General features: G+C 34.8%; 1 protein-coding gene across 1 annotated transcript in view; it reads left to right on the top strand.

Moving 5' to 3' along the window:
* The window catches only part of LOC138709957 (uncharacterized PE-PGRS family protein PE_PGRS46-like), a 166054-nt gene that overhangs the window by 61766 nt on the left and 91294 nt on the right, over nt 1–12994 (top strand). Inside the window, exons 6-8 of the mRNA XM_069840640.1 lie at nt 84–170; nt 1775–1876; nt 7620–7721. Coding sequence (XP_069696741.1) covers nt 84–170; nt 1775–1876; nt 7620–7721 — 291 coding nt within the window. The remainder of the gene's footprint in view (nt 1–83; nt 171–1774; nt 1877–7619; nt 7722–12994) is intronic.

The raw sequence follows: 12994 nt of genomic DNA, 5'->3' as shown, positions 1-12994 counted from the left end.
GAAAATAGACAGCAAGGCACTATACAGTAGATTTACTATTAGTGTTTTTCGTGGGGCTTAGTTATGGTGCTGGTATTATACAGGGAAGCAGTGGTGGTGGGGGTGGAGACGACGACAGCGAAAGTGGTGGAGGCTCCAACATCCTCAGCCTCGTTTCAGAACTTCTAGGAGTGAGTATAATATGCTATACATTCATTATAGTTTGTGTACACACTTCAGTTGTTTTATAGCTTACTGTAGTGCTTATATTTTTTCTTGCACAAAATTACATATCTCAGAAAATTTAAGTTTTGTTCTTCTCCATTTTGAATCTTTCGTACACTATTTTTAACACTCGAAACAAACGACAAATACACAAACTACACCAATACATAAACAAAATACACCCAAAACTCCAATACACACTGAAACTCGAAAACAATGACGCCATAAATTTCCTAGACATCACCATAACAAAAGTTGACAACAAACACACCTTCAAAATATACAGAAAACCAACCACCACCACCACCACACACATACACAACACATCTAATCACCCCATACAACACAAACATGCTGAATTCAGGACCATGGTACACACACTACTCAACATACCCATGAGCCAACAACACTACAATGAAGAAGTGAACACAATCAAATATATAGCACAAGAAAATGGTTACAACCAAAACATAATAGACAACATCATAAGGAAGATAAAATAAAAACTCAACGAACACAAAAACACACAGAACACAACACAAACACAAGAACACAAGAAATACATCACACTAACATACGAAAACAAAAACACACACAAGATCGCATCCTCATTAAGAAAACAGAAATACAATATAGCATACAGAATAGAAAACACACTACAAATATATCTCAACACACAAACAACACAAACAAATAAATACAACCACACAGGCGTATACAAACTCACAAGCAATAGTTGCGACAGTTTCTACATCGGACAGACAGGTAGATCATTCCAAACTCGATACAAAGAACACATTAAAGCAATAACCAGAGGACACAATACATCTACATATGCCGAACACATAACTAATGCTAACCACACATACAACAACATAAATACAGACATGCAAATCCTACACATACAACCCAAAAAGCAAACACTCAACACATTAGAACAATATGAAACATACAGACACACTAAAACACACCCTGATCGAATTCTCAACACACAGATCAATTTCAGAACACACACACTATTTGACACCACACTTCAACACTTTTCAACAATCGAACGCACCCACACAACAGGCAGCGAAGTTCGAGATGACGCCGAGATCTAGTAGGCTATGAGGATGGTGTGAAGCACTGAAACACATGCTTACTCAATTAACGCGAGTTAGATCTCCATTTAATCAATTATTTTGTTCTTCTATTATCATTTCATGTTTATTATTATCTTTTGGTTTATTCCTGGATATTTCTTCTGTAAATATTCTAGAAATTTCGGTGTAAGTTATCCTACTTGTACTTGTTTTATTTATATACTTCTCTCATGTACAGTTTTATATTTAAATAATTTGTATTTTGAGCAAATTATGCGTAAAATAGTATGTTAAAACAGAGGAGCACGTCACATTACTTACAGTACATATATGTTACTCATAATAACTACAGAGTAACTTGCGGTTACTTTGATTACTTTGAAAGTGTTTTAAAAGTTATCTTAAGAGGTCGATGTAGGCAGCAAAGCGATGCACAGTAGCTGTAGAAGGTTTGTGGGTTTAGCAGTAGTGCTGGTATTATTCAGGGAAGCAGTGGTGGTGGTGGAGGAGGAGGTGATGACGACGAAGCTGGAGGCGGCTCCAATATCCTGAGCCTCATCACAGGACTTCTGGGCCCCCTGAGTGGAGTGAGTATAATCTATCTACTGGTAAAGATTTGAAATTCACAATTACCTCTAGTCTGTTGCAATGACATTGCACATCCAATGGCAATGAACTGAAGCTATGTCCTTTTACATCAACCTGACTATTGTCTTCTCTACAAATACGTATTTTAAAATATTTTTTCTAACCATTATTTTATCATCTTAAAATTACTGGATACAATAACAATATTAAGAGTGAAATTAATTGAGTAAAATACATTTTGTGTGGTGAACACAAATTCGAAATTCCGCAATACTTGCTTTTTAGTTTAATATAACTCTTAACTCATTCAATATATAAAAAGTGAACGGAAAATTTTGGTGTAAATTGCTTGATTTACAAACATAACAACAGAACTTCAGCATAGAATAGTAACAGATCAGTTACAGATTACTGCAATTCTTAGCCATATTGTTATTATGCCTATTCGTTTTTTTGTCATTCCCTACTCTCTTGTAAATAATGTATATCACAGTCTGTACATATTTGCACGTATTATTTGTATTTATAGTTTACATGTCATTTCCATGCTCTCTGTGTCTTAGCTTTACTTCCTTAATTTTCGTTTCAATTATCCCTTCCTCAATGTAATGTAACACACTCTTGTAGTGTTATGACCTATATGTCTTTGGTTGTTACTTGTTTTGGTGTTATTATATTCAATATGTCGAAAAACTAATGACGAACACAAACAGTTGCGAAAAAATATATATACATTGTTGCTTTACGTTGACTATTACACTCTTACTACGTCATACTACTTTTGACCAATAAAACGGTACGAAAGGACGTATTCCAACCAATCATGGCTGCTTATCGCACAATTTTATCGCATCCCTAGCATTTGTTTAATTTTATCGCGTCCCTAGCATTTGTTTCTTTGTTTGCCAACATTTGAAACTGCGCTGGTCTGGACGTCAAAAAAAAAAAAAAAATATATATATATATATATATAATTACAAACCACTCCAGTCGATGCACAGCAGTTTCAAATATGACTCGCATTGGCATTCAAGAAGAAGAATTAATAAAAATCACTGATCATACCTATGCATCTTCTGAAATCCGATTTACAAATAAATGAAGAGCACCATTCGGAAATCCTGAATAAGTTGAATACACCATGTAGGCCTAAATCAACGAGTTCCATTTCTATTACGCACAAGTCCAATATAACATCAATTGAACCACCAACCATATTCAAATTTGAAAATTGTACATTCAATAATTATTCCTTTTAAAATTATTCATGTTTATTTTTTATGTCATCGTCGTTAATTAAAACTTTTCTAACACTTGTGTATATTAGTTAGGTTATGTTATAGCTTCTGCTATATGATATTATGGATAGTCACGTATAAGAGATTGTTTAATATTAAGATTTATTTAAAATCATCTGTCAAGTGACGTTGATTACTGGGATTCGGATAATTGAAGTGGAATGTTGCATTTTAATAAAAATGAAACTGAATCAACAAAGCCTTCTTGACTAGTAACATTGCCATCGTGTATAATAGATCGAGAACTTCTCGACGAGAAGGCATTGCTCACTACTGCCATCTAGCATGCATCTAGCGTAATATTTGTAATGTTGAGATGGTACAATAATACATTTGAAGACAGTTATATTTTATTGTATTGGAGTTTCTAATCTTTATATACTTTCTTCTAATCGTGTAATAGTCAATTAAATCCCACTCGAGTTTTGATTTTCTCTAGATAATCAAAACGTCTAGTGAGATTACTGTTGATTATAGCATTAACAATAATACAATAATCTGAAACATTGCCTTTAGAAATGAATTTCAGTGCATATGTTACTGTTTATTTATTTATTTATTTATTTATTTGCTAATAATTGTAACATAAAATGTAATGTATATGGAAAAAGTTTAGCTCGCCCCTGAAAGAGTAGAACTCGTGGTCAGGGGCGGATTCCTGAATTGAAATTAATAATTATACAATACAATTTGTCTTATGTCTACTATGCAATTATAGTACATAAATTTAAATTTACAATTTTTCAATTTTTATAAAATTCATACATAACTTTTTAAATTTAATTCTAGAACTATTAGAATTGACAAGATTAGGACATTTAAATATAAATTTGTTATATATTCTTGGACCTAAATTACTACTATGATTAAATACTGTAACAGTGTTGCATTTTGGTTCAAACAGTCTTAAAGAATTCATACTTTTTTTTCATAACTATGAGAATACAATTCAAAATTATTTAGATTTTTATGTATGAATTTTATTAATACAATATAATAAATTTGTCTTACGTTAAGTACATTAAAGTCTAGAAACAAATTTTGAGTTGGAAAATCAATAGGTTATTAAGACATATTTTAATTATTTTCTTCTGTAATAAATAAAGTAGATTAAAATTGGATTCAAATGAGCTACCCCATCCTATAATTCCATACATAATTACCGATTGAAATAAAGTTAAATATATGGTGCGTAATAAACTTATTTACAAGTACAGTAATTCCTCAATAAAACAAAATAATATATTATTTTACGTAATTTATTACAAAGGTAATTAATGTGCCGGTTCCATTTTAAATGATTATCGAAAATTATGCCTAAATACTTAACTTCAGATGACTCTTTAATAATCGGACATTTACACTGTATAAGACAGCAATCAGAATTATGTAATTTAATACATTTTAGTAGTCATAGGGAAAGATATGTCAGCTGCTCAGGACCTAGTATTAATGGTGAAGGAGCTTTTAGAAGGCATTGGATTACACATTAATCCAAATAAATCAACTTCCATTAATATTGTAAAAGGAAAGTTACGTGAAGAGGATCTGATTCTTTATGAAGATTGCTCCATAAGAGGGATCAAACAAGATGAAACTATAGGATATTTGGGTGTATCATTCAATGAGGAAATAACATTTGATCGGGAGGCATTTATGTTAAGTCTGAAAAATGATTTGGAAAATTTAGTATCCACCTCCATGCTCCGTCCAGATCAAAAGCTCAACATTGTTAACCAGTATGTATGGCCTAAATTGATCTATTCGTTACAAATGGCTCCTATCCATCAGTTACCAGGAACATTCTTAGAAGATATTGATAAGTTAATCCGTAGTTCTGTTAAACAAATGCTTATGTTGCCATCTGATACACCTACTAGTATGCTATATGCAAGCAAAAACTACAGAGGTTTGGGACTAGTCAGAGCATCATGGGAAGCGTTCTTGCAACACTGCAACATCTGCATCACTTTAATATTAAATGAAAATCCGTATGTAAATAGTATGCGACCTTTGATGTCTGAACGTAATTCTTCCTGTCAACATCTAAGTCTCCCTTGTCCAGTTGAACTTCGTAAATCTGTGACTAGGAAATTAAGAGAGGAATTAAGAAATGCAGAATACGAATCATGGAAAGTAATGCCTGGAAGAGGCAGAGGTGTAGAATTATACAGCCAAGTACCTAAAGCCAACGCCTGGATTTTTAATAAGTCTGGACTATCTACATCTGAATGGGTAACCTGCCTCAAAATGAATGCCAATTTAGCAGCAGTTAGAGGAGTACCTGGTCGCTCTTTGGACGGATCCCGGTGCAGACATGGCTGCCCGGAGACTGAAACCCTTGTCCACGTCCAAGGTCAGTGTAACAGAGGTTTACTCCTCCGAAATGCCAGACACCATCATGTTCGATCCTTAATTGCTACTGCTTTAAGAAAAAAGTCTTGGACAGTAGAAGAGGAAGTTTTTTGCCTTGCTACTAATGGCTCCTCTAGACGTATTGACATCATAGCGTATTCCCAGACTACCAAGAAAGGATATATAATTGATCCTACCATAAGGACTGAAACGGGGAGTAGCCAGCCGGAGGATATCAATAAAGAAAAGATCAACATTTATCTGCCAACAGTTGATTACTTCAAGGCAAAATATCAGCTTGAAGACATTGAGGTGATTGGTCTTCTTATTGGAGCTCGTGGTGTGATTCCCAAGTTCTTTGAACGCTTCAGGAAGACTTTTGAACTACCACAGACACTTACTGCTGACATCATAACTTCAGTTTTGAAACGCTCTTGCCAAATTCTGAGTCATGATATTCACTCTGTTTAATTTTTTTTATTCACTTTATATTCATATATGTTTATTTTAATTTTCTTTCTACAAAATTTATGTAAACATTTAATATTGCAAAATTCATGTAGGAGAGTATACTGAGTCCTTCTGGGCTACCTCCAATGGGAGGCAGTTATTACCTTACCTTAGATGTAGGAGGTTTGTTTTTTAAAACCCGAAATCTGTCAAAACCAGTTTCAACTAGTAAAAACTAGTCCAAGTAAATGAAGAAATAGTAAGTAGAAGCGAATTTTCGTGAGATCTAGAATCAATGACGTTAGGTTCGATTTGTTTAGATTTTTTAATGAAAGCCTAAACAAACCAAACCTAACCTGTCATTGATTCTAGATCTTACGAAAACTAGCTTCCTATCTATCTACATTTTTAAAACTAGTTTTTACTAGCTGAAACTGGTTTTGACGGATTTCGGGTTTTAACGGTAACACATAGACAAAAGGATAGTCAGTATATTAAAGTAGTGACCTACATTTCCTAGTGAGACGCTAAAATGTCTCACTGCTAAATGGCAGGATTATCCAGGTGTCAATATAAATGAATGAATGAATGAATGAATGATTGAATGAATGAATGAATGAATGAATGAATGAATGAAATGACGTGAACACTTTGCATATTTTCATCTCTTTTGGATTCATTAATCTTATAGGCCTATCCCTTAAATATTTTACTTTCCTTTTGAGTTAGACTGACGAAATACGTAGTAACTATAATAAGGAAGAAAGCAATAGTGAAATTTTAAGAAGTGTACGTTGTAAATTTTTGTTGGTCAATCCAGCATACTGCCTGCAACAACGAGTAGGAGCTCCGTGTGACCAAATTTTTTTTTGTTGACCTGAAGATAAAGCCAACTATAGAAACGTTGTGAGTTCCTTTTTGTTCACCAACAATGAAAATGGTCGATCCACTCCTAACATGGTACTCGAGTTTATAAGATGATGTCAATTTTCAATACTTTACTTATAGCCTAGATCTTATACACCCAGATTGCTCGGCCTTATAGGCTTTGACGGTAAGAGCTTTTGCCAGGTTTACTATGCTGCCATCTAGTTGTTGCATAAGGAATCACGTCAAAACTCCCATTTGAATTGGATTAACGACTGTACTGCCATCTCGTGTTCATTTACAGCGGACGGGTGGCGATCCTGGCGGTTGTTCCCTTCAAAGTGGTACCGATTTTAACATAGGGATGAGCAATATTTTATATATAAAATATGATCTAGACTCACTGTATAGTAACAATTTTCACACGAGTATTATCATGTAACTTTATCCACAGTTTAGAATATTAGGTAGAAACTTAACCATTGAATGTATCATATATAATCTTTCATGCCCATTATTTTAAAAAGACACATTGTAAAATATGAAAATGTATGAGATTATTATTATCATCATGACTCAGGTTTAGAACTAGTGACGAAATTTAACACCAGATGGACAGACTTAGCAAAGTAATAACACTCGACTTTCGTTTAAGCCCTAATACAAAACAATACACATAGCAGTGTTACTTCTACAAAAAGTACTTTGAACTACATTTTCTTTCCTTTCTGCGATCAATGATATATATTTATATTGCTTTCATATTCTCTAGGGCAGCAGCGGAGGTGGCGGTGATGACAATGGGGGCGGCGGCGGCGGCTCCAACGTCCTCAGTCTTGTGAGTTCACTGCTAGGTGGCAGCAGCGGCGGTGGGGTGAGTAATAAATTATCAAATCTTGTCAGATACCGTAACAATTTTTGTTCTCTGATTTAGATACTAACAATTTTATTGTTTCAATTGATGGAAGATTGTAAGAATGACTTGGTTTAGAAGTTTGAAGAGCGTTGAAGTTCATATTACTAGCTATATTACGGATTTTCAATTTCAACATTTATGTAGATATGCACATACTTCAGATTTAATTGTGTTGTTTCTTTTTCGGAAAATACTAATTTATAATTATATCTTTATATACCGTATAACTAGTAAAATTGGATCCAGATGTGATAATTGTAGGTGTCAAAGCAATTGTTTTTTAGAAGAGCGCAACTCACCGTTCAAGAACGTGCTACATCGAAACGGCAGTATCTTCTTATGGTTATAATGGGATAAATTCGTCAAGTGATTAAGAAGCGAGAAAGAAATCAACGATTTGATAGCGTTTCTTTAAACTGAGTTACAAGATTCTCTGTAGGCATTAAACTAATGGGCACTGGCGAACAGTTTGGAAATTGATGCTAATTTGATAAGGTTGCTATCTGTGTTTATTGAAGTTTATGTTTCCCGGGACTTATTGCTATGTTATGTATTAGCAACAATATTGACATAAACCTAGATCTTATATACCCAGATTGCTCTGCGTTATAGGCTCTGACGGTAACAACTTTTGTCAGGTTTACTATGCTGCCATCTAGTTGTTACAAAAGGAGTCACGTCATAACTCCCATTTGAATTGCATTAGCTACTGTACTGCCATCTCGTGTTCGTTTACGGCGGACGGTGGCGATCCTGGCGGTTGTTCTCTTCAAAGTGCAACCGATTTGAACATAGGAATGAGTAATCTATATGTGATCTTGGACATAACCTATGCTTGGAATCTGATTGAATTAATTTTTAAGAGATGATCTACATTTAAGCAGGAAATAGACATTTCACAATATTCAACACCTTCTGATGTTAATGAAGTACAACGACTACTGTCAAGATAAAAAGTTTATAGGTAGATAATTTTGTTTAAAAATAACAGTCTGCAAATGATAAATACAACACAAATTCTTCTTCTTGCAACTAATAGACAACTACTGTAATGTGTGCTGTACATATTGTTAGTCTAGCTATGATAAATACAACACAATTTCTTCTTCTTACAAGCATCACATATCTAATGAGTGCTGTATTTATTGCGATCTTTTTATGGATTGCTTAGAAACCCTTCACCATTGACATTTGACTTTAAACATTATTTTTTATTTATATGGGTATTTTTTTAATAATGGCTAGTAATGTGTTCCCATATTGTTATTTTTATTAAAGTTATGGAGATTGACGATATTTGGAATAATTTTATTATTATGGAATTGAATATTTCATTTTGGTTCAACATAGTATAATGTTATGAAACTTGCATAACAAATTCGCAGATAGTAGTATAATGTTATTAATGACATAATTACTATTAATGAAATAATGAAGTTTATTTAATTAATAATTATTTATTGAATAATAATTCATTTTGGTAAGAATCCTAAAAATGGAGTTAATCCTCCCAGTAATAATAAGGTGGTGAATATAAAAAATTTTATTGCGGATATTTCATTCCCTATCAAAAATATTTGATTGATGAATGAAATGAGATGTGATCTAAGGATTGTAATAATTGTTGAAGTTAGTATTGAGTAGATCAGAAAATAGATAATTCATATATTTTTTCCAATGTTTATGGCTACTAATATTCATCCCATATGATTAATTGAAGAATATGTTAGGATTTTTCGGATCGAGATTTGTTTATAGGCTATTATACTAATTTTCATCTTAATCTTTTAATTGTTTTAATGTCCTTCTACACTCCCTTATCTTTTACAATATATTTCCACTTTTGGATAAGTTGTAATCCCTGTCTATAGGTTACAGTTATGAATCGAATAATATAGGATTTATAGAGATGTACTTTCAGAATGATAAATCTTGAGTATCCCCTACTTCGCAGTAGATTATGAGCTGTTCCATATTTGATTTCATCCTGAGTAAGTATGTGGAAATGTTACACCAGCGTTCATTTTATAGACGACGATATAGTGAACCATTGTCACGTTTCTCTGCGTTTACATTAATAAAAGTATATTTACTCATATTTTGAGACAATGTTTAATGCGTCGGTTACGACCTTTCGGACGTCTTCTGCTGTTTGAAAATGGCCCTCTTCACTACAAGAAGAAATCGCATGGAGCAAGGCTGGGCGAATATGGAGGCTGTGGCAGTGTTGAGACAGACCAGCAGCCACATTTCTCCGTTTATCTCGCTGTTGCCCGGTGAGATTTTTCGGAACCATTTTTGCACAAATTATTTTCATGCCCAGGCCTTCAATTGGAATGAGGTGAACAATTTCCCGATTCGTATTCAATTCCTGTGCTATCATTCTGGCTGTTAATCGCCTGTAGTTCGTACAACTTCAAGTATCCTGGCAATGTTTGTCACCTGTCCGTGCAGTTGTTGTTGTTCAACTTCAACGTTGCTTCTGCCATCGGCAAACATTTTACCTTGTGCAAATGAAGCTTTCAGGTATAACTCCCTGTAAAGTTTATTTGAATAATTTCGAGGGAAAAATTGTTCCGAGTCCGGGTATCGAACCCGAGACCTTTAGTTAAACGTACCAACCACAACCAACTGAGCTACCCGGGAGCTCTACCAGACACTGATCCAATTTTTCCTTCTATATCCACAGACCTCAAAGTGGGCTAACAACCGTCAAGCAACCAACATTGAGTGCACACTAACTCTGTGTGACTTAAATTGTGGTTTTCTGTTAACGAACAGTGACGTGTATTATGCAAATCAAGCTTTCAAGTATAACTCCCTGTGAAGTTCATTTGAATAATTTCGAGGGAAAAATTGTTCCGGGTCCGGGTATCGAACCCGGGTCCTTTAGTTAAACGTACCAACGCTCTACTAACTGAGCTACTCGGAAACTCTACCAGACACCGATCCAATTTTTCTTCTATATCCACAGACCTCAAAGTGGGCTGACAACGTGAAGCAACCAACATTGAGTGCACACTAACTCTGTGTGACTTAAATTCTGGTTTTCTGTTAACAAACAGTGACGTGTATTATGCAAATCAAGCTTTCAGCTATAACTCCCTGTAACATTGATTTGAATAATTTCTAGGGAAAAAATGTTCCGGGGCCGAATATCGAACCCGGGACCTTTGGTTAAACGTACAAACTGAGCTACCCGGGAACTCTACCAGACACCGATCCAATTTTTCCCTCTATATCCACAGACCTCAATGTGGACTGACAACCGTCAAGCAACCAACATTGAGCGCACACTAATTCTGTGTGACTTAAATTGTGGTTTTCTGTTAACGAACAGTGACGTGTATTGTGCAAATCAAGCTTTCAGGTGTAACTCCCTGTAAAGTTGATTTGAATAATTTCAAGGGAAAAATTGGATCGGTGTCTGGTTGAGTTCCCGGGTATCTCAGTTAGTAGAGCGTTTGTACGTTTAACCAAAGATCCAGGGTTCGATACCCGGCCTCGGAACAATTTTTCCCTCAAAATTATTCATTTTATCTTGTGTTCTTGACATCACTTCATTTCGAAAAGCCTGGTGAAGTTTTCCATACGTTGTCGTGGAATTTTCAACGAGTTTCACACAAACGCGATATTATGCGATTTCATTGTATTGACGAGGAGCAATTGACGGTTTGCAGAGTGGTGGCAGTTGGAATTCCGGTGGAGGAAGGACCAAGGTCAAACATATCTCTGTAAGAGGCTGCAGGGTTGCCTCATCAGGTGGGAAAAAATCAGTGTCATTACTTTATTGTCCGACCTCGTGCATCTAGTCTATTATAATACCGGTAATAATATATTACTCAGCCCTGTTCTTCAATTAGGCAACTAAGTTTTGACAGACAGTGAACGTCTGAAGCAAAATAAGCAACACCACAATACTGTTAAAGATAGGACTGTTTAAGTACATATCCATTCACCGGTATTTCTTCACACCGTCTGTTGTAAAGGTTACTTGTTTATAGCAAGATGAATGATTACGACTAACACTGTGTGAAAGAACTTACAACATTATAACTATGTACTAACAAGGTAGGAGATTGTTGCTTTAAGAAGAATATTTTATTTTAATTAGTTATTCAACGACGCTGTGTCAACTGCGAGATTATCTATTGGCGATAACAAATTTGTATTAGATGTAATGACTCGGAGGATGAATCGTGGGGTTGTATGATATTCGCTTTACAATGAGGCAAAACCTTGGACAAAATTCCAACCAGATATTCGGCCGCTGCGGAATTCGAACCCAGACCAGAGACCAACCTTAGATCAAAAGTGTCACTCATTATTCCAAAATTACGCCGGTGGCTCAGAAGAATTTCATATTCATGAAAATAACGAAAATCTTATCAAATTGTCAGCTGACTCTTTTCACGAAACTTGTTTTATATCTTCTTATAACGATCCTTTTCAACCCTCTAGGCTCGTCGGCTTTATATCTCAGGATGCACTGTAGATTTGACACTCAATACACTCAGCCCATCTGTTTTGTTAGTGACCTCTTTCTTATCTTTACTTTTCCCGCGATTCTCCTGTTTCCCTAAACTTTAGAGGATTCAGTCTATTGTCTATTTCACTCCACTTTTCTTCTAATTTAATTTTAATTACTTACTTACTTACTTACTTTCTTACTTACTTACTTACTTACTTACTTATGGCTTTTAAATGCGTAGGGATATTTTCATTGAGTTTGGCGAAAACTGTATGCGCATGGAGCATTTTGAACATCAAAAATGTAGTTTCGAGAAAAAGGAAAATTTGTGAACAGAGAAACAATAGTGACATATGGAGCAGGCCTGTATAAAACTCGCTCCTGGAGCTCAAAGAAGACGTAGAAGAAAAAAAAAAAACTGTTTACTACCAACTTCCTAAGTTTTCGAGAAATATTTTCTTACAAAAACCGAAACATGATATTTTGGACATTTTGTTTGTAAAAACTCAGTCCTTGTGTCTCTTTTTTTTTACTTAGTTATTTAGCGACGCTGTATCAAATACGAGGTTATTTAGTGTCCATGGAACTAGTGAAAGCGATATGATATTTGGCGAGATGAAGCCGAGGATTCGCCATACATTACCTGACATTTACCTTACGGTTGGGGAAAACCTCGGAAAAAACCCAACCAGGTAATCAGTCCAAGCGGGAATCGAACCCGCGCCTTAACCGACCCAGCTTAGTGTCTCTTAACCATTGC

Source organism: Periplaneta americana, chromosome 12 (genome assembly GCF_040183065.1).
Source record: "Periplaneta americana isolate PAMFEO1 chromosome 12, P.americana_PAMFEO1_priV1, whole genome shotgun sequence".
NCBI classification, from domain to species: Eukaryota; Metazoa; Arthropoda; class Insecta; order Blattodea; family Blattidae; genus Periplaneta; species Periplaneta americana.
Note: the sequence above shows the minus strand (reverse complement) of the source record. Positions and strands in the feature narration are given on the sequence as shown.